Raw genomic sequence first — 21,641 nt, 5'->3', positions numbered from 1 at the left:
ATAAAAGAAAAAATAATAATACACTTCTGATATCAGACTTTTAACAGAGGTGTAGCTGTACAGAACGACGAGAGGCCACAAAGAATATCACTGATATTCTGACTGCAGGCTGCTTTATATTCCCCGGGTCTCAGCGAGCCATATAAACAACAGAGAAATTCTACAATGGGTACAATGAGAAGTTCACCCAAATGCTGGTGTTTTGTTATATTTGATCCACCCCATTTACATCAGTGATGGTAGAAGTATCTAAAAAACACATCTCTGTAACAATATTATAGAGGGTCCTGGATATTTTAGAATACATTTATTTATAATTTGTCATGCTGTTGTCTACATTAGCATATATTTACATTTATTATGTTGTTACTATTACTATTATTATTATTATTAGTAGTAGTAGCAGTAGTAGTAGTGGTAGTATAAATAATTATTTCATTTCATTTATTTATTTATTTATTTTTATGCCTTACTTCGGTCTCACTTACAAATAAGATAAATGACTTCCTCATTATATAAAATATTAGTATTTTAAAACCGAAACATTTTAATCTTCACAAAGGGATGTAATGTCATCTATTACTGGAGGGCTTTGTATCAGTTTTAGTGAGGAGTACCTAATAAACCAGAAACCAGTGCACGTTCAGACACTGCTTGGCTTTTCTGAGTCTAAGAGCAACACTTACACCTTCTGGCCACAAATCAAAGTGCATCTCTGCTGCACCTACGTCAACGGGTGTTTAAAAGCTTCTCCTAATTTATTCTCCTTGCAATTTAAAAAGCCTAGGGTTCCCTCCGTTACTGTTTAAGGTTAAGTAAGGAAAGACTGCAACCATTCATCACAGTGAATAACCAGTGATGTAATGTTAACACGGGAAGAGGAACTCCAGCCAAAAACCAACTATATAACAAAAATCTATTTAAGGAGATTTAGTATTTTATTATCACCAAATATGCATCCTTGCTATGTAAGGTCATGTTTGTTTTTTTTAACCTGACATTGTTCAACCCCTGAATATCACGGCAAAATTATTTTAAAAAAAACAAAACAATAAATTAAATTTTTTAATAGCGCAGGCAAATAGTGGAAAAGAAGGCACACACTGTGAATGTGTATGTGTTGTGTGTGAATGTGTGTAGGAAAGTGGTGGAAAATGAAAATACCAATACAAATATACCATACTGTAAAAGACATTCTATAACAAGTAAAAGTACCACAAACTACAGGGAAAAGGTAGAAAAGTATTATGGGGAAGTATTATAAGGAAAAATCTAGGTATCACAAGTAAAAGTATTCCCTCTAAGCGATTAATGATACACTGTACAGTATATATACTTTATATTATTATTATATAGCACAATATTAGATTTATACTCATGTGTTATGTTAAAGTAGAATTTTTGTTGTAGATAGTGTAAGAAAAAAAATCTGTCTTTTAACTGTTTTATATTAAGCTGCAGTTAATGATTCTTTTATTGTGGATTAAGCTGCTGTTTTTGGTTTTTCTTTTTTTGTCATCAATAAATTAAATGTCTTAGCATCATTATTAAATACAGTGCAAAGAGACACTTTCAAATGTCTTGTTTTGTGAACCAACATTCCAAACCTCAAAATGTTTCAGTTAACAGCAATTAAAGACAATAAAAATGCCGAGGTGTTTGGCCAGGGTAATGTTGACTCACCCTCTCTGCAGCAGACAGAGGTACGCACTCTGTAATGACGCCTGCAGGAAGTAGCCCAGGTCGATGTCCGCAGGTGGAGGAAGCAAACTGGCTTTTGCTGTCTTAGCGTGGGGTGTTGTTACCATCTGAAAAAACACACACAACCACATTTGCATTTCATTATATTGAAACCTCTAGGTAGCCTTGAAGGGACAGTTCACCTCAAATCAGTTCAGTATTTTTCAGTGGAAATAGTTTTGGTGTGAGTTGCAGAGTGTTGGAGATATCAGCTGAGAGATGTTGGCCTTCTCTCCAATGTAATGGAACTAGATGGCACAAAAGGAATACATCTTTCCAAAAATCAATACTTGGTTACTAAAGATAATAAACAAACCACGTTGTGAGCAATTTCATGTAGGAACTATTTTATTTCTACCAAACTACACCCGCCTGCCGTATTACTTTTGCACAAAGAAGGACAGTGATGAACACCGACATGCACTCTATAAAACTCCACCTTATCGAGCTCCTGCAGGAAGGATAGAGAAGCGTCGCAGGCCTTCAGGTAACAGGACAGACTCTCCTCCTCCCTCTCTGACAGACGGACACGAGACACTGCAGAAACTATCTGGTGGTCCAGAGACAGACCTGAAATGCCAGCCAGGAGACCATTAGACCAACACCGGTTAGAATTCACGAACAAAATTCTAGTTTCTATCTTCAGCTGGCAAAGTTAGCACTGAATACCTCGCTGACAAGTCATGCAGTTAACACAAAAAAAGACAGTGACAGGTATGATTTATTTTACAATAAAAAAAACAACAACTTTCAGCTTGTAATTAGTTAGAAATCAAAAGTAGCACAAGGATGACAACATCTGTATTTTGTATGACTGAAAAGTAAAGCAATTAATCAGTTGTCGTATTTGGAAATATCAAAATGAATGAGAAAAGAAGGTCTGATTTTGATGAGACTTCCATCTTCAGATATTACAAATAGTAATAAGTCACAGTAAGTCATACATATTACATTGAAACCTGATTTTTTTTTAAAACAAATGAGAAAAATGAGAAATGTTTCACCAAATGCAAGAAATTGGGAAAAGGTGACAAGAAAATAATCTGCAAATTAGTTTTAAAAGAGAGAGACGGAGAGTGAGAGATTAAGACATTATTATACGTTAATAATTATTAAATATATATATATATATATATATATATATATATATATATATACACACATATATACATATATACTAATATATATGGAAAATGTCCTGAAAACTACATTTAAAATAAAAATTAACTAATCATTCTTAACCATTACGTTTTTATTTTTTTAAAAAACACAAACACTTTTTTTTTTTAAACTCTTTTTGGGTCAAATTTCAGGTAATTTTTTTGTAATTCATATTTTTGTACCCTCTTCCTGTGTTTTTGAAGGAAATTTGCCAATTTGCTCAGGTTTTAAAGGGTTAAGACGCTGCATATGACACCACAGAGAATAAGCATAAGATTAATGGTTATGATTATTTTTTGGCATTTTAGCCTTTATTTGAAAGGACAGATCAATAATGTGAAAGGGGGAGAGAGAGGGGGCCACGAGCAGAAGTCGAACGAATTCTTAAAATAACATACATGAAGGCCGCAGTGGCCTCCGGGACACTGCCTTCATGTATGTTATTTTAAGAATCAAAGAGGTAGGAGTCTTTTTGGATTAATTTTTGGTACTGTGACCATCTCCCCTCATTTTGGAAATGTGATATTTTATCATCGTGCATACACTGTGATATACTGCTAAATCCTGGCATTAGTTTATTAGTAGAGACGACAGCAGTGGTGGAGTATTCATGTAAAGGCTCAGTCCGTGACCCCACTTTTTCCTCGTGTTCCTTGCGTCTCCCTCATGTCTCCTCCTCCCCTGCGTGTCTCTGTGTTGTGGGCGTGCCTTTCCCTCACCTGGCTCCTGATTCAACTTACACTCCTGTCTTCAATCGTCTCATCACCATGCAGTATAAGAACCCAGGCGCATCTCTCACTCATCGCCACATTGTTCCTCCAGACTCAGTGGTACTAACTTTTTGGCTGCTCAGAAGCTTGAAACCAGAGGGTTTTTTTCCTTGTGTTTTTTGAGCCTGCTAATTGATAGTTTTCTCCTGAGCCTCTGAACCACAACACCCTGCCAAGCCCTTCCGCTCAGCTGCTGGCTTTACACAGCCCCAGCTAAGCACACTTAGTACATAAAAAAGCCCACTCAGTCCTAAACACACTTGGACTAAACCCGAGCCACGAGGCAAGAAATCTAGGAGTCATAAATCCAATTTTGATTTTAAACCACATATATGCTGGATCACAAAATCAGCATTTTATCATTTAAACAATATTTCCAAAGTCTCTACTTGCTCTACTTTCTGGTCGACCAAAGTTAAATACAATTAATCAGCTGCAAGTAATTCAGAATCCTGCAGCATGAGTTTTGCCTAAGACCAGAAGGAGAGCACACATTTTTGTAAAATATTTTTTTTACACTGGCTGCTTGTTAGTTTTCACATTGATTTTTTTTATAAACTTTTATGAGTTTATAAAGCACTGCATGACCTTGCAACAAAATACATCTCAGAGATGCTTTTAGATTATGAATCAGGAAAGCCCTTTCAATCCTCTGACTCTTCTTTTTTAGCTGCTCCACAGAGAAGAGCTAAAACATATGGTGATTCTGCTTTTAGCCATTATGCTCCAAAATGCTAAAATAGCCTGCCGGTGGATCAGAGAGGTGCTGGAAATATTAATAACTTAAATCTAAACTAAAAATCTATCTATTTAGTCTGGCTCTTATATAGCATCTTACTATCACTATTTTATGGCTTATACTCATTCTATTTCTTAAGATCCGTTTTTGTTAATTTTCTTTGTTGTTCTTGTTTTTGTTTCCTCAATCAAACTATGAAGCACTTTGAATTGCATTCAGTTTGTTTGACAGGTGCTATATACATAACATTTGATTCACTGATTGATTAGTTACATTCAACCTCTGCAAGACAGGTGGAGTCCACATGATAAAACATATATTGATCTCTCACTATTGGCAGCCAGGAAGCAGTTTGTGCTGCAGATTGATGCCCTGCTGATCATAGACTGTATAGCTGCTAATGCATGAATATGGAGGAAGAAGTGAACAGGGTACTTCGGGTCCAGATGCCGGCTCTGATGTCTGTTATCGGACTTATTGGTACAAATATACAGAGCTTCCAGGAATATTACGAGACTGCAGCAGCCTTGGGCCAGACTCCAGGCCTAATCAAATAAGCAGACAGCTGCCGATAGACAAGACATCATCATCCAAATATTCACATCTGACTTCATGCCCACAACAATATGCAATATGTACACAAAACACCATGGGAAGGGACAATGCAGCCCCCCCCCAAAGGATCTGGTCTGTTTGCTCACTGCAGCTTGTGAAAGTCCACTGTGAATATCTTTCCAAACAATCAGAGGAAATCAAAATCTTCTCCTACAGCAATAAAAGTCTCCTCAATTCCATGAGGTCATGTCCGATTATCAGGAAACAGGGCGTGTAATGACATGATGATGATGATGATGATGATGAGCATAATAAGATTATCCAGAGCTCAAAGGACTAAAGACATTGTAATCTTGTGTGAATGTGACCTTTGACTTTTAATGATGCTGCTATTCAATGTATCAAAAGAGACAAAATGCTTGATTCTATCTGACAGGGGAAAAAGAAGCACACATTTAAAGTCAACCCGAAATAATCTGCAATAATAAAAACTACATTTTTGGACTTCAGACAGCTTGCGAGCATGTGTGACTGTGAGTAACACTTCCTCAACATATGACTCACATCGAAATCTGCTAGTTGCACTAAATATGTTCCCTGAAGGGCTTACTTCTTAATGTTTACTGAGCAAAAATGTAAATGCAACACTTTGGTTTTTGCACTCAACTGATATATTTCTCTAAGACTTTGGTTGCAAATTTGCTAATTAGTGAGCACTTCTCCTGTTCCAAGATAATCTATCCAAGTGACAGACTTGACACTAAAATGTGCAGTTTGATTACACAACACAATGCTGCAGATGTCTCGAGTTTTAAGGGAACGTGCCATTGGCTTACTGAGTGCAGAGCTGTTGCCTATGAACTGAATGTGCATTTCTCTCTTTTTGTTCTTTTTTTTTAATAATAAAAATAATGTTTATTATATTATGTATATTTTTTTTTTACCTCATGTATTGCAGCTAAAACAAAACATAACATTTATAGCGACTTATCATCTTAATAAAACTGCTAAGACAGGAGATAACACTGAGTGCTTTTTAAGGTCTGACATAAATAGTCCACTGTAATAAATTTTCCTGTAAAATTACAGTATTACTGGTAGCTGTAGTTGCAGCCACCATACATTTATTTTACAGTGCCACTACCGTAAGTAGCATAAGCACTATAAGAACACAAATATTTTAGTACTATTTTAGCTTTAAATTTATAACAGTACTCTACAGTAGAATGTGAGGTTTACAGTATAATATTAGCTGAAAAAGGTTTCAAGATTTTCTTCTGTGTTTCACTGTATTTGGTAATACTACCCATTACTGTTCAAATTCAGCCGTATTTTTACAGCAATTTCACAGTTACAAATTATCCCTTAAAATGACGATAAACTACTGGAAGCTGGAGTGTCAGGCATCCTGACTAAATATTACTTGAACAGTTTTTTTACCATTCAATTTATTACAGTATTGTACAGTAGAATGTGAGGTTTACAGTGTAATATTGACTCCAAAAAGCATCATGATTTACAATTCTTTACTGTAGTTTTTTTTAAACTATATTAAGTTTGGGTACATTTTTCTTTTATTGCCTTCTCCCTATTTTTTAAGAAATCAAGCCACCTTCCTTACATTTCAAAGGGTTACACATGTAAAAAAATGGGAACAAAAACATAATGCGTTTAAAGTTTTGTTCAGTACAGTTACTCTACTGTATATCCATCCCATTATAGACGTTATGACTTAAAGTGTCTTTAAGCAGCTTGGGAGAAAACACGAAAGTCTTCTTGTGGACCAAAGTTTCACATTTCTCCCTTTGCAGCGTCAGTATCATCCACAAGCTGAGGTTAAGACTCTTGGGGTCACGAAAGAACTTTGCGTCCAACAGGCTGATGTTTTCCAGCCGTGTTACATTTATTTCCACAGACTTAATTTCATCAGTCTGCCCCGCTGCCTCACTTCCACATTCAAACCCCATACAAGGTCACTGTGATTTTAGTTGTGTGATAACTCCTAGCAAAGAGATTAGGAAGGGGATCGTCAAGGAAATGTATGCAGGCAGCTGTTGAGTCTCGCCTGCGGTGTTTTTCAGGGCATCATGCCAGACCACAGTGCTGCTTCAGCTTACGGAGGGCTCAGGCTGACAGGTAGGAGATCTGCTGTAAATGTAAACTGTTCAACACTATAATGGTCTGAAATCCCAGTGAGAGGTAACATAAGGTTTGTCTTTACATTCACTGTTTCCTACCACAGCGCAACGTCTATTCCTCAGGTCTAGACGCGATTTTGGACGCATAATTGTAAGCAGCACACATCCTAGAGAAAGCTGTGAAGGTCATGGACACAGCACAACAAAAAAAAATACAACGCCAAGTGGACAAAGCTGGTTCCAGAGCAAGAGTGAAACTGGGTTTACTGGTGAGCACTGAAGGAGAGGATGGGGATGAAGAGCGATTTGGAGTTGGCCTGTTTTCTGCTGGACATTAAAGGTTCCTGACCAGCATCTCCTGTGTTCAATGATGTCAAATTTCTGTTTTTCTAAATGAAGTCTGGCTTTGAAGAGAGCGATACAACGGAAATGTATGTCTAGTTAAAGTGTTAATAGTCTTAATATATACACTTAAACTGATGTTGGTTATTTTAAAATTGTATAAATATGTTTTTTCTGCTACCTCCATCCACAGCAGTACATTGCTTTTCTTCTGTGGTGACACTCCAGCCTGCTTGTCTAAACTGGGGGCTTGCTGACAAATATCTACTGTATATAATAGACTGACTTTGGATAAGTACCTCATACAACTCCACTTCAGAAAATCCAAGCTATCCCCTTAAAGTACTGTGAGTCAAACTGAACCTGGAGGTCCGTCTATAAACTGTGTTAAATGTTAACAACTCACGGTTTGGGGTAATACTTTGACTGTTTGCATTTTTTTTTCTCCTCAGAAGAAGTTTGGCTTACTTGAAGGTTAGTTTACAGTCTACATGATCACCTGACTGTGAGTGTTTTTTTTGCCCCATCTCACTTTTTGTGACCATGTTTGCAGATTTCAGTAACCACTTAAGAAGTGCAATGCTTTTTCTCTCCGATGGCAATGATGGGAAAAAAATGTAAAAGTAACCCAGGTTGTAAAAACCTGGATTTGCCTTTGATTCTTCAGAAGTATCAGGTACCTTTGATGACAAAAGCCTCAGCCAGCAGGCGGAGGTGGTAGGTCGGCTGCTCATCCCGCGTCAGCTCCTCCAGTCCCACCCTGGCACACATACCCTGGGCATCCCTGTAGCGACCCTGCACATAGTGCACCTTAGCCATCAGCAGCAGAGCCTCGTTCAGGTACCTGGGCTGGAGGACAAGAGGAAATCAATAATTTGGCAATAAATGACACAAGGTATTTGTGTTAAAGCTTTCCGTGAGAGAGGAATCTACAAGTATCGAGTGACCTGAAGGAACCTGGATGATACTGACTGTGAGACGGCCTCGGCTGAGGATGGTGTTGAGGTGGCCTTTGGCCCGGGACAGTTTGGGCTGGGTCTTATCCATCAAAGGTGTTGAGCTGCGTAACAGGTCCATGTTTTCCTGCAGACACTCCTCCAGCAGCGCCTCGGCCATCAGCAGCATCCCATAGTCATCTAGAAAAGAAAAGTCAAAAGTGTTCTGAGTTTGTTGGGATAGGTCTGAGCTCAGGGGTCATAGGTCATTTGTTTCTGTAGCCAAAGCAAACCTCAGTCCATCCATAAAAAAAAGCATTTCCCAGCAGCTCATGGAGAAGAGTTCAAACATGCCACAGTCCTGACGGCTATTTAAAAGCTACAGTTTCCATTTCCCTCATATTTTCCTTAAATAGCTTTAACATTGTAATCATATGATAAGCAATCCAAGTCCACCTACTGTACACTGAAGATATTACTCAAACTCTGGTCTGACTTGCTTTCAGAGTCTAGTAGTAAACCTCAGTTTTTGTGTACACATTCACTCGATTAAAGCCTTCCTGTTTAGCTTTTCCTTTCTCAGTGCGTGTGTTCTGTCGCCAACTTTGTGAGCAGTGTTTACGTCCTGATATACTTGACATATTTGCCAGTTAGTTTTATCAGCACAGCCGAGGCTAAAGCTATCAGTGAGGGGAAGGTGAGGGATAAACAGCAGGACGTGTCTCAGCCCATAACCACAGCAAGAGCTATTTAATGATTTCACACAAGTTGGAACGTAGACTTTGAAATGAGTCTGTGTTGCAATAAATAACCAGGTAGTTACAGTGTTGTTGGAATAAACAGGTTGAAATAAAATATTCTTGTTTCCATGCAAGACGAAATAAAATCAAAGAAAGTTATTCTTTAAACTGTGATCCTCTGTTGTCATTTTGTGATGTACTGTTGTGTGTATGTAGGTGGACAGAAGCAATAACCATATTTGTGCAAAAGCTCATCAATTGAGAAAAAAGTGTTAAGAGGCTACAGTCACAATTTTTACATTAGCAACGGAGCATGTGACTATTTGTGAAAGGGGTCACTAGCAGTCATAATCCCACGCAAGCATTAATACTTAAAAAAAAATACTTTTAGCATGTTTTGGATGATTCGTTTTACAGCCCACAAATGTATTTGTTTTGATTTAGTGGCATATCTCATCAAGTTCAGCAGCTGTTTATGTTAAACAGCTCTAAAACTCATTTTACACTTTACATGGAATTACATAGACAAAGTTAACAGCTAATGTAAATTAGCGGAGCATTTAGCGGCTAAATAGCCAGAAATTTCCTTCAGGAATTGGTGGAGAATAGAGCTAAAAGGAGAGTGAATACTGGACTGACATTCAGGTGGACGAAAAAACATCTCCAAACGAAAGCTAAAAAGGAATACTCCCTGTCTGCTGGTTATGTAAATAAGCAACTGTCTGCTAACATATTGGCTCCATCAACTGGAAAGTGACGAGTACGTTTTGTTTCTGCTGCCTCCCAGTGGCCAAAACTTTTTATTGCCGGTTTAGAGTTCACTGTGGAGAAATAGGTGCAGGGCTGATACCAGGATTTTAGGAATTCTGTGGTCAGGATTCCCCTATAAACACTCCTACCCTTAGATGATTTTGACCAGATGCTAAAAATGATTTCTTGAAGTTTATTCCTCAATCATATTTTCTGTAAAACATACTTCCCACTTCCCATTAAAGGTCCTGTATGTGACATTCAGAGCATTTATATAGCATTGATTGTATTTCATTTGTTATTTACGACATCTATTGCACGTCTGTCCGTCCTGGAAGTGGCGAAATGGCTTCCTGAGCAGAGAATGAGGTCACACTAGCTCTTTGTGTGTGTTGGAATCTGAGCTTCTCTGTTCTTTGTTGAGGTAAACCAGTCCAGCCCAGTCTGCATGTTAGTGCATGTGTGTTTCCCACTGGTTAGCTCCATGCTGCTGCTGCTTTGCACCGCACACGTGGTTGTTTTGCTGCTATCGGGCCGGCATAATTGCGAAAAGTGTAGCGCCCACCTTCTGGTTCACACTGTTAGCTTTGTCAGCATTGTTGCTGCTGTTCAGCGCTGTGCATGGTGTTAGCATAGTTAGCTGCTAGCTGCTAGATTAGTCACTTCCATGTTGATAACCGTGATAAACTCCCACTCTCTGAATTTATAGAACCCCTTTAATAAAGAAAAAGCAATTTCATTGCCATGAAAACAATTCTTGTGCGGAAAATACTGAACCCTAAATTGTATGTATGAAGAAAACTGCTAGCAAACGTGAAAGTAAACTTCGCAAAGGTTTTGTGAGGGAGGAATTGCATTCAACATGTTTGTAAGACCTTAAGGACACACAAAATACTTTTTTTTAGAAAAGAAACATTGTCACTTTTTTGTTTACAAGACAACTTGACAGAGAATCCTTAAATGCACTGAGTCTTAAAATACTGGAATCTGCCTATAAAATAGCCACCAAGTTCTTGAACTGTAGAATGTTATTTCCCACGGGAAGCTAACCCCAAATTCCCAAAACAAATACAGCGGACTGCCACGTATGACCTCAGTATCCTAAATGAGAGCTATGAATTGGTGTATTTGCAAGGACTAGGTCTATATTTGATTCATCCATGTGAGACTGTTTACTAGAGGGGCCAAATATCAACCATGCTCTTTCCTTTTCTGACTTTGACTGACATCAAATTAGATTAACACATCTTCTCACTGTATCACCTAACTATAAATTATCTAAGGTAAAATACTTCAAACAACAACAGACCTAAGAATGTAGAGTAATCTTTACTGTTTTACAGCAAAGTGGATTTTACACCAAGTTTACTGCGCGTTTGACGTTTTTTTTGTGATCAAGCAGCTTCACGAAAAACTTTGCAAAACCCAGTTTCATTTCATACAGATGTTTTTATACGATGTAATTAAGTACTTTGATTATACTTTAATTCTATTCAGTCTTTTGGCATTTTTTCTTACTAGATTCATTATTATTTGTATTTATTTTTATTTCTTTATTATTTTATATTTTTTTGTTTGTGTGTTTACTTTATTTGCTTTTTAAATATTTTTATTACATAACACTGACATTTTTTAAGCATATATTCTATACAGATTTTTAAATATAAATTATTTTATTTGCATCTTTTTATTTTTGTTTATTTATTTTTTTCTTAATAAATTGATGCATTTTGTAAACATGTTCAACGGTCAATAATTTTGTAAAAATGTTTGCAAAGGTATTTCTTAGTGTGACTGTATAAGGGTTAATTCCTTATTACTTTACCCACCATGAAGTTCCTCTATTTCTAACTGAAAACCACCTCTTCTGTCTTGATGCAACATACCTTCCATGCACACTCATCGTCAGATCAGCTAATGTGACCCATGCATGCGCACAGTAATACTACATTGATTTAACACTTGAGTGCATGTGCAGGCAGGGAGAAAGTGCAGGTCGGCACTATCAGTCAGTTCTGGGCACGATAACAGCGGACATGCAGCCGAGTCACCTGAACCCATATTTACTCTGCTGAGGTGAGAGGTGGAGGCAGCTCCATTAGCGAGCTGGCAGAGCAATGCTTTATGAGGCACACAGTGATAAGTGTGTTTGCATTTCTTTGAGCGAATTTACAGTGTGGAACGATTTCAAGGTTGTGTACTGGAAAATCATGTTTGGTATAATCCATAGTTGGTGGTGCCAGGCAGGTATATCCTGTATGATGGCTGTTAACAATGTGCAGGGCCACAGAGTACCTTTGATCATGTACACACTCTTTCAGTGTGTGTACTGTAAACTTTCAGGGAGTGACATTTTATTGTTGGAGCAATCCTGCAACCCCTCTCTGACCCCTGCTCTCACCCAGTAAGACAGATGTAAGCAACGTATTATTGTGACCAGTGGTGGAAGAAGTAGATCCTTTACTTAAGTAAAAGTACTAATACCACACTGTGAAAATACTCTGTTACAAGTAAAAGTCCTGCATTAAAAATGCTACTGATGTACATGCAGTTAAAATGTACTTTAAGTACACTGTAAAAATTAACTATTTGTTTTAACTTAAAAAAAGCTCATGTCCAGGCTGCTGTAATCTTTTTTAAGTTGACTGAATTTGAAAAGACAAGTTCAATAATTACAAAATTACCTCAACTTTTCTTTTCATATTCAGTCACCTAAAACTTTAAGGCAGCCCAAACAGTAACTGTTTGAGCTAAAACAGTTTATTTTTTACAGTATATTGAAAAGTAACCACCTTTTTCATTATTATTATTAATATTATTTTTTAAATTTTATTTTGTTTTATTGTCTATGGACCTCCATATGAGCTTAGTCCTTAATAAATTTTTTGAATTGAGTTGAATTAAATCAAACTGAATTTAAAGTAAAAGTACCCAATGCAGAAAAAAATTCTTTGTCAATTGTCTAATATTTTCTTTGTTGTGTGTGTTTTTTTTTTTAAACAACTCTTTAGCTTTCAGAAAGATGCAGTAAACGTACCTCTTGAATGCAATGGAGTAAAAGTCTAAAGTGGCCTTAAATAAAATACTAAGGTAAATATCAAAGTACTTTAAATAGCCTATGTACTTAAGCACAGTAGGCTGCTTGGGTAAATGTACTTAAATATGATAATTATTGATACTTGTAGAATACATGTGCAGAGGAAACCTAAAGTACAGAAACCCACTCTCTCTTGTGAAGAGTCCAAAGTCCAACTAGTGTACTTGTGCACTGCAGAACATATCCTCTCTTGATAAACACTTTTGAGTCTTAAAATCATACTTTTTACAAATCAATTTGAAAGAAAAATACAAAACCCGTTGAGATGCAATAACTCATCATTGATCCCAGTGCAAATCAACTCATAAATAGCATTTTTAGTCAAGGTTTTCTTACACCTAGCAGACTCAAAAAGCAATTTCCTGAAACTTCCAAAAAAAAAGTGGACTTTACACAACTTCTGAAACTTACAGTAGACACGAGATTCATCCTGTGACTTTTTCTCCATAGTTACTTTTTTTTACAGTGTGCAGATCAGTCAAGCGACAGAGACACCTCAGCTTCACCCCCTCCAGGTGGTCACGAGTCCACTCACCGTCCTCGTGAATCCGCGCCACCTTCATCTGGTCGATGATCATCGGCATCTTGTCCCACTGGCACTCGGCCCGGTAGCGCTCCAACTCCGCTTCCAGGCGAACTTGGGTGAAGGAGACCCGGGCTGCCATCGCTGCTCTGTCCCGGTGGTGACTGTATTCCCCGGACACGATGGGAGTAACTGCAGACTAGCAGGAGAAATAAATGTGTAATCTTTGCAGTGCGGAGGGGTGGGGTGAGGGTTACTACAGGAGCAGCAGGTCATCACACACAACATACACACGAGTAAATACTGAAATACACGGTGGTTTATCCTCACTGTGAAAATATGTTTCACAGGGGCGTTTGTAGGATTTGAGGAGACTGGGGGCCCAGCCCGAATCTCAGAGGGGGGGTTCCAGGGGGATCATCCCTGGGAAAGTTTTTGATGGACAATCTTTATTTTGGTGCTTTTTATATGCACTCTGGCAACTTATTTACCTTTAAAACAGTTGGATTTTTTTTTTAAACTTTACTGAATTGTGATGACAAAAGTATTAGTTTTCAGTAATGAGCACAGACTACTTGCCATTAATAAATATGTATGGCTGGAAAAATACTTAAATGTATGTGTTTATGTTAATGTTGGTAGAATAACTTAAGACATTTATTCAAGTTCAATTATGAATTGAATAACAAGTTATTTTATTCTTGGCTGTTAAAAAAATATTATTAAACCTATTCTTTTTCGGAAAAAAAAAATCTACAGATGCGGGGCTATTATTTGGATGTTAGTGTAATTACGGTAAATAATTAATTAATTTGTAGTAAATCTAAAGCAAAACTGAGTCTTCATTTTTATTTACAATATTTAAAAAGTTAAGTCATTTTTTCAACATGAACCCTATTAACTTGCCATTTCTTTACTGCCATCTTGCAGCACTTATTACAGTGCCTGCTATTAACTTATGCATAAATTGTCTGCTCTAGCATTTGGCAATGCATTAGTGACTCCTGTCAGTATTTCTTGAAATGAGTGTGGCATTTTGAGAGGGCTTGATCTGTGGCTGTTAGAAGGAAAATGAAGGGTGTCCTCCTCCCATGTCCTTAATCTATTCCGTTAACACTTTAACTGGATCAGGGAGGGCTTAAACAGTAATGCAAAGAAAGCAGTACTCTTCTGCAGCAGTGTGGATGTCAGTTGAGAGAGGATAGATGTGCATATATTTGTTGTTTTTTTTGTTTTAATAGTGTTCGTTTCATAATGACATCATTGGAAAAAAACAATTTGTAATCGCTTGGCTTGCTCCCTGATCTGTGTTCAGCAGCTCTTAACGGCTAAACCTCCTGGCTCAGATACAAAATAATACATATGTCAGCTATTGCATTGTGACATGTAATTACACTGTAGCAATGATGTAGGATATAAACCAGGCAGAAAAACTATGTGTTGCTACTAAATTGGGAGAAAGGCTGTGAACAAATTAGACAAGGGGAAAATTCACATTAATCCGCCAACAACAAGGGTGTAAATACAGGGGATGACAGGGGTCACTGACTACAGAGGGGGGTTCTGAGAGTCTATTTCAGCTACTTTATGACATAAAAAAAAAAAAAAAAACCTCAAGCCTCCTGAACAGAGATTTAGTAGCGTCATTTTCTCTCTGGAAACTTGACATCTGCTTGACACAAATCGACGTTTGTCCCCCTTCTCTGTGTGCTCCCCCATACAGCGTGCTCCTGTGCGGTACAGGTCTGACAGCTGAGCGGCGGCTATCCTCCCCCTGCTGACGTCATCAAAGATTCACCTCAAAGGTTTTCTTCTCTTCCAAGATAGTTCACATCGAAAAACACTCCGTCTCCTGGAAACTGACATGCGCAAAATGCGCACAAATTACATCCCGAGAATGCGAATATTTTGTCAAAAAATGTAAAAGTTTGTATCAGTGATAGCTAATATACTGATAAGACTTCGCAATTTAAGGGTCTGTTTTTGTTTATTAGGGAAGGCTGGAGTGTGACTTTCTTTTTCTTTTTTATTTTGACCCTCGCCAAAGCTGCAAATATTTTTTTGAGCTCTTCTGAGTGACTGGCTGAAAAGCTATGGCCCTCCCTCCACCATGAATTAATTATGGTGGAGGAAGGGTTCAGTCGGGAACAGGTATAACTACAAATGTCGGTGAACACGGTCGTTGGTGCAGGGAAACCTCTCACTTCAGCTGTATACTCTTTGATTATTTCAACCAATCATAATGAGCTGTCGTGTCCAAGTGGAGCTACGGCAAGTCGCTTAGTCCATAAAGGCTGTGACTGATGATTGCTGCCAGCCAGCTACTGAAACAACAGAACTGTCCACAGAGTCGAGAGAAGCTAACGTTATTTTTCAGGTAAGTATCAAACTAGCCTGATAAATATTTAGATAACAGAAGGTCTTGTATGTTTTGTGCATTACATAGGTTATGGTATTTTACCGTGGTTCTGAAACGAAGCTTCATGCTAGCTGATGTTATTACAGCCTTTTTGCGAACGATACATTTCCGTTAACTTCTGCTAAGATAACGTTAGTTATTATGTAATCTCAGGGTACATCAACTGTTAAGCTCCATGTGGTATTTTTTACAGCTATTATATGTCGATATTTAGCCAATTGTTTCACTAAGTTCGTCTTTTAGCGTTACTTGTTGACAAGGTTTCCATATGGATGAATGAATTTGCACAGTTTTGATTTACAGTTATGACTTCACTGATTGTCCGATAAGACAGCTCTCCTTATTAGTATGTAAATATAATGTAGTTAGAATATGACATTTAAAGGGGAAATAGACCTGTAACACTCTGTAAGTTAGAATATACATACGCTATAAGTGAAAACTGTGAGGTAAAACTGAATTAGGGACTGTGCTTTATTTATCAGAGTGTGGCTAGGGTGGACTTTTTATATCATGACCCTCCCTTGAGCTGCAAATATGTAACACTGGACTTTCCTGAGTGACTGCGGAAAATGCACGATCCTCCCTCCAACATTAATAACTATATTTTATAGTTTCTGGCTATAATAAATGGTGTGATTCTGGAGATGTTTTAAAGAAAACATGCCTTTATAACCTATTTTGGGGTTTTGGGGTCTTGAGAATATTTAACCCTTAAGGATTTTTTGGCACATTATCTGTGCTTTTCATTCTTATTTATTTATTTTATAAATATAATTTTGGATGTGTTCATGCATATGGCAAACATTTTGCAAGACTGTGTATTTTTGTTTAATCTTGGAATTTCCAGCTCAGCTCCCACAATAAGTTTCAAATACATCATGTAAACAAAATTGTTACATTCATACTCATTCATGCATTCATTTTCTGTAGATGTAGATTTTTCTGGAGCCAATCCCAGCTGTCATCACATTCAAAAAAAAAAAAAAAAGTGTGATTGAAACCCTTTCAAACTTGCATTTTTTGATCCTACAGCCATCAAAGCATAAAAAAGGCATGTATTTTTTCTGGTTGTCATTCTGGGCTTTTGTCTTGGAATTTGAAAATACATGCTATTTCCACTAGGTGCACCATCACAGTCAATGTTGCTGCTAATCATTGACATATCCCAGGTTGTCATCATCACAAAAACTTTAAAAAATCTACTTTGCGTGTAGTTTATCGAAATTAATTCATTTTTTGTGTTGTTTTTTTTTTCTTAAATCCCAAAACATAGTAGCATCATGACAGAAACCTTGCATTTAAAGGGTTAAAATTCTGAAAATTATTGAATATTTGATATTTATGATTAGCACTGATGTTGGTTTAAAAAAAAACAAAACAAAACTTTAACTTTTTCTTCGCATTTTGTGTGCAGATCCATACGAGTGTGCGTAATATTAAAGCACCCCTAAGGGTTAAAATAAATACAAAATATTTCAAGGTGAATATCCTCCTCTAAGCCAAATCAAAAACATAACCCCCTCCAGTGTGCTTAAAAAATATTTGAAGTGCCTCCGCTGCACCACCCCTTCCCCTCTCATGAATAACAAACAGTCCCTTACAAACTGGTGAAAAGTAGAAAGCAATATGCATAACCACTTTATATAAACAGGCTACTATACACAGCACAGTCTTTGGTTTAACTTTCTGTGTCTGTGTGTGTGTGTGTGTGTGTGTGTGTGTGTGTGTGTGTCCAGCAGAATGAGGAGTAGCAGGTGTAGTCTGCAGTGGGGGGGTCTGCTCCTCCTCCTGTCCTGCTGTCTGCTCTGTGTCCGCTCTCAGGTGGACCCACAGCAGCACCAGCAGCCCCCGCCGCCAGTCGTAGAGAGTGCAGCTCATGTAACCGGCCACGGTCACGGTCGCCTGGACAAAGACATGGTCCAGGACAAAGAGTGAGTGGTATCTCCACGTTCAAACATGTTCTCTGCCAGGACTGTAGATGCACAATTCAGGACTCATTTGCACAAAACGGTGAACTTTGAACTCAGCAGCAGTGATCACATACTCTGTAACCGCTGGATTTTTTTTTGCTTTTCTTGTGTCTGATAGCCACATCATGGAGCATTTAGAGGGAGTGATAGACAAACCAGAGAAAGACATGTCCCCCCAGGAGCTTCAGCTGCATTATTTCAAGATGCACGATTATGATGGTAATAACCTGCTGGATGGACTGGAGCTCGCCACAGCTATCACACATGTACACAAAGAGGTAGGCGTGTGTGTGTGCGTGTGTGTGTGTGTGTGTTCTGTTAGGTGTGAACATAATGCCTGTTAAGTACTCGTAACCACTTGTCAATGACTGCTAAAGGATGGAGTAAAGAGGGCATGTGAGGTAATGGCTTTTTATACTCTATATGTTTTAGTAAAAGCAGTCGCTCTTATATTTTGATATTTTTTATCACAAAGATTTGCTTGTACTACCCTTGAAACATGATTATTTTATTTTATTATTTGCACAATGCTGTGTGAACCCATTTGCAACAAGTACAGAAACTCTATACTGCGAATAAATGTGAAAAGAATGCTTTTCCAAAATAAAAATCTAAACTTACAAATATTGGATCTCATTGATATCTGTTGTTACACTTACAAACTGTTTTGTTTTTCACAATCTGGTTTTCTGTCTCAGGAGAGAGGAGAGAACAGCCAGCCGATGAAAGAAGAGGACCTCATCACCCTCATCGATGACGTTCTGAAGGACGATGACAAAAACAATGACGGCTATATAGATTATGCAGAGTTTGCCAAATCCCTGGAGTAAGATGTCATCAGAGCGCTGACACTCTTCATGTCCCCAACAACAACAACAACAACAACAACAACAACAACAACAACAACAACAACAACAACAACAACAAGGAATCTACAGAGAAGAGAAGGCAAGCCGCCAAACTGTCTACAGAACCACCGGCTAATCTCACAGGTGATCAGTCAGGATTGTTAGTAATTTATGTCCAAGTTTTGGGAAAATGTGTGCTAAAAAAGCTCGAGATATGTCTTTTTAAGTGATGTCCAAGCTTGTAGCTCCAAAACTAATGATGCCAGTGATTAAATAAGCAAAAAACAGCAGAAAAAGAAACAGTTTTTAGTTGGACTCTGGTGTGTGCTCACACTTTGACATCTCTGCCTCACTCTCTGTTTCTGTAGGTTTCTTGAAATCACGCCTGTTTAAAGGGTCAGTTCACTCAATATCACTAACAAAGACAGTTTTCATGGTGTCTAACCATAGAAATATACTTATAGTTCTGGTTGATGAGGTTTGAGAGATCTCTGCAGTGACTTCCTCCAAAACGTCTATAAACACAAAAGCCCAATACCTTAATTTGAAAGGAATAATTCAAATACACTGAGGTTAGTAGACTCATCAGCGTAACTTTATGTAATTTTTAGACGAAATAAATTTCAAACTATCTGCATTGCTACTGCTGGGGAAAGTTAGTAGATTAGTTGTAATTTTGTTATTTTTGGGTGAGATGGCCCTTTATACGTGCAGCTCAGTAGTGTGTGCTCTTCTTTTTAAAGGTGCTACACCTAATTCACTGTGTTAGACCGATAGCATCCAAATAGAATGTCATCACTTTAAATGGTACCCAGTTTCCGTTTGAAACTGGTTTCACTCTGTGCAGTGTGCACACTGGACTGGGACTCACACTACTTTACGTGAACACACTGTTTCTGTCTGATACTCGACATAGTGGACCAAATGATTCCTTCTGTGAATCTACTTCATTTGCTGCCTGTGATGAGGATGAGACGAACGGGTCGTTCTCATGACTTCAGAAAGTGGCCTTGACTTGCTCAGATGTACAGTAGCCTGATGTAGTGTGTGTGTGTGTGTGTGTGTGTGTGTGTGTGTGTGTGTGTGTGTGTGTGTGTGTGTGTGTGTGTGTGTGTGTGTGTGTGTGTGTGTGTGTGTGTGTGTGTGTGTGTGTGTGTGTATACAGTAGAAACCCTGCTGAACTGATGAGGTTGCAGGCCGAAGACAATATTGAATGTTGCCAGCAGAGCCTCTGTGCAGCCGTTGGCACGTTTCCTCCTGAGGTTGTATTCAGCGTTGTTTCTATGACAACATGAGCCAATCAGCATCATCTTCACTGTACAGTCTGTGAGCCGGCTGATACTTGACATGAACTTAATGCTACAGAGTGAATGTTAACGCAGCACCGTACTGCTAATTCTTTATCACTGGATAATCTAGATTTACAGCACACTGGTCGATGCTGCTGCCGCTGCGTTGTTTAAAAGCTTCACAGGTTTCCAGTCAATTCTAGTTATAAACCGTTCAATTTAACAAGCGTTTGCTTCAATCATTAGCTGCCTTTCAAACAGACACGGATTAAACATGTCACGTCTGTGTGTGTGTGTGTGTGTGTGTGTGTGTGTGTGTGTGTGTGTGTGTTGACGTTTGTTGAATCCATCTGCGATTCTTTCTATAAGTGTGGATGAAATCTATATTTTTGCCATTCAGTATTGATTCTTCAATCAGTTCAGGTTGTTGATTATATTTAAAAGATAAACCTAAAAGCATAACAGTTGCAACTGTGTTGTCTCTGGAATGTGAAATATTAAAAGCTGTAATCTAGAGACATGTGATGTCTTTTTTTTTTTTAAGAAATGGATTGTGTGTGGATTTCATTCACAAAGTCACAATTGGAAGATAAAAAAAGATTATAAATCTTTATTTGTCAGATGTACTGAAAAGTAATTGCATAGATGAACATTGGCCCTTAAATGTGCAAGATAGTGCACAGTACAACACATGCAGTAGATATAAAAACAAAAGCATTTTTTTCCTAAATTGCAGTATAGAAATGTAGGTGCATAGTTAACTCTTTCAAACCTGGATTGACGTCACTTTTCTTGCGCTGCAGTCAGATGCTTCTCACAATTATTCAAACCTTGAACCCTGAGCAAATTATTTTGATTCCTATTGAAAATATGGTTAAAAAAAAAACAAAAAACTAGCAACTAGTTTTGATTTCTATCGAAAATGTGGTATATAAAAAGAAGATCAGCAAATTGCAAGAAATTAGTAGATTTAGAAAATGAACAGAGAACTGTATTTATAACTATTATAATTATATGCTTAAAATGAGTTTTACTGAATTATTTTAATCATTTAAGATTTTTTTTTCAGGTATTTTCCTCTTTTTTTGTTTTTATGCTGTTTTTTTGGTCATTTTCTTATACTTTTTTTAAATCACAGATTTCTTGCTTATTTGTTAGTCCTTTCTTTTTTCATTGCTTATTGCCTTCATCCCATGTTTCTGAACAACGTCAAGCCAATTTGCCCAGGTTTCAAAGGGTTAACTTATAATAGTAGACGAGTATGACCAACCCACAGTGCACTCGCAGTAGCTCTTGCCCCAGCAGTGGCTGTTGAGGAAAGGTTCAAATCAGAATTAATAAGAGTTTGGGCTTGTCAAATGATATTCGGCAATAATTTAAACACCTGTGGAAAACTGGAAGTTCAGCACTCAAAGATCCCACACTATGTATGAAACTGAAGATACTTTTACAGCCAAAATCAAGGCCAGACTTTCTACTTGTAACTAATATGTGTCTGCAGTTTAATCACGATGTTGAAGCTTTGCGTGCTGAGTTTCACACTCAGTTTTCTGCTTTAAATCTGCACTCAGATACACATCAGTCTGTGGAGCCTCGCCGCTGGTATCATTTTTGCACAAAAC

At 37.8% G+C, this 21,641-nt stretch overlaps 2 protein-coding genes across 3 annotated transcripts in view; one reads left to right on the top strand and one right to left on the bottom strand.

The window, feature by feature from the left end:
• The window catches only part of ttc7a (tetratricopeptide repeat domain 7A), a 55,846-nt gene extending 40,619 nt beyond the window's left edge, over window positions 1-15,227 (bottom strand). Inside the window, exons 1-6 of the mRNA XM_042502243.2 lie at window positions 15,103-15,227; window positions 13,503-13,689; window positions 8,418-8,581; window positions 8,126-8,294; window positions 2,180-2,310; window positions 1,684-1,808 (exon numbers count right to left, since the gene is read on the bottom strand). Of these exons, the coding sequence (XP_042358177.2) occupies window positions 1,684-1,808; window positions 2,180-2,310; window positions 8,126-8,294; window positions 8,418-8,581; window positions 13,503-13,689; window positions 15,103-15,159 (833 nt within the window). The 5' untranslated portion in view covers window positions 15,160-15,227. The remainder of the gene's footprint in view (window positions 1-1,683; window positions 1,809-2,179; window positions 2,311-8,125; window positions 8,295-8,417; window positions 8,582-13,502; window positions 13,690-15,102) is intronic.
• Window positions 15,228-15,737: 510 nt separating this feature from the next.
• On the top strand, window positions 15,738-20,535 carry mcfd2 (multiple coagulation factor deficiency 2, ER cargo receptor complex subunit). 2 transcript variants are annotated; one of them, XM_042502117.2, is made up of 4 exons: window positions 15,738-15,867; window positions 17,649-17,843; window positions 18,001-18,160; window positions 18,581-20,535. In XM_042502117.2, exons 1-4 carry the CDS (start codon window positions 15,794-15,796, stop codon window positions 18,710-18,712), a joined length of 561 nt encoding a protein of 186 aa, XP_042358051.2. In that variant the 5' UTR covers window positions 15,738-15,793; the 3' UTR covers window positions 18,713-20,535. The 2 variants fall into 2 exon arrangements, with proteins under 2 accessions (XP_042358051.2, XP_042358053.2); XM_042502119.2 differs by having other exon boundaries at window positions 15,769-15,867; window positions 17,652-17,843.
• Window positions 20,536-21,641: the final 1,106 nt, after the last annotated feature.

Source organism: Plectropomus leopardus, chromosome 13 (genome assembly GCF_026936395.1).
Source record: "Plectropomus leopardus strain MGB_pleo_1.0 chromosome 13, ASM2693639v1, whole genome shotgun sequence".
Lineage (NCBI taxonomy): Eukaryota > Metazoa > Chordata > Actinopteri > Perciformes > Serranidae > Plectropomus > Plectropomus leopardus.
Note: the sequence above shows the minus strand (reverse complement) of the source record. Positions and strands in the feature narration are given on the sequence as shown.

Bases quoted from the DNA above. Each gene is read 5' to 3' on its own strand.
- mcfd2 (XM_042502117.2), top strand. From the start codon at position 15,794: ATGATTGCTGCCAGCCAGCTACTGAAACAACAGAACTGTCCACAGAGT. The intron at 17,844-18,000 runs GTGAGTGGTATC...TGTGTCTGATAG, and splicing joins GACATGGTCCAGGACAAAGA to CCACATCATGGAGCATTTAG. The intron at 18,161-18,580 runs GTAGGCGTGTGT...TTTCTGTCTCAG, and splicing joins TCACACATGTACACAAAGAG to GAGAGAGGAGAGAACAGCCA.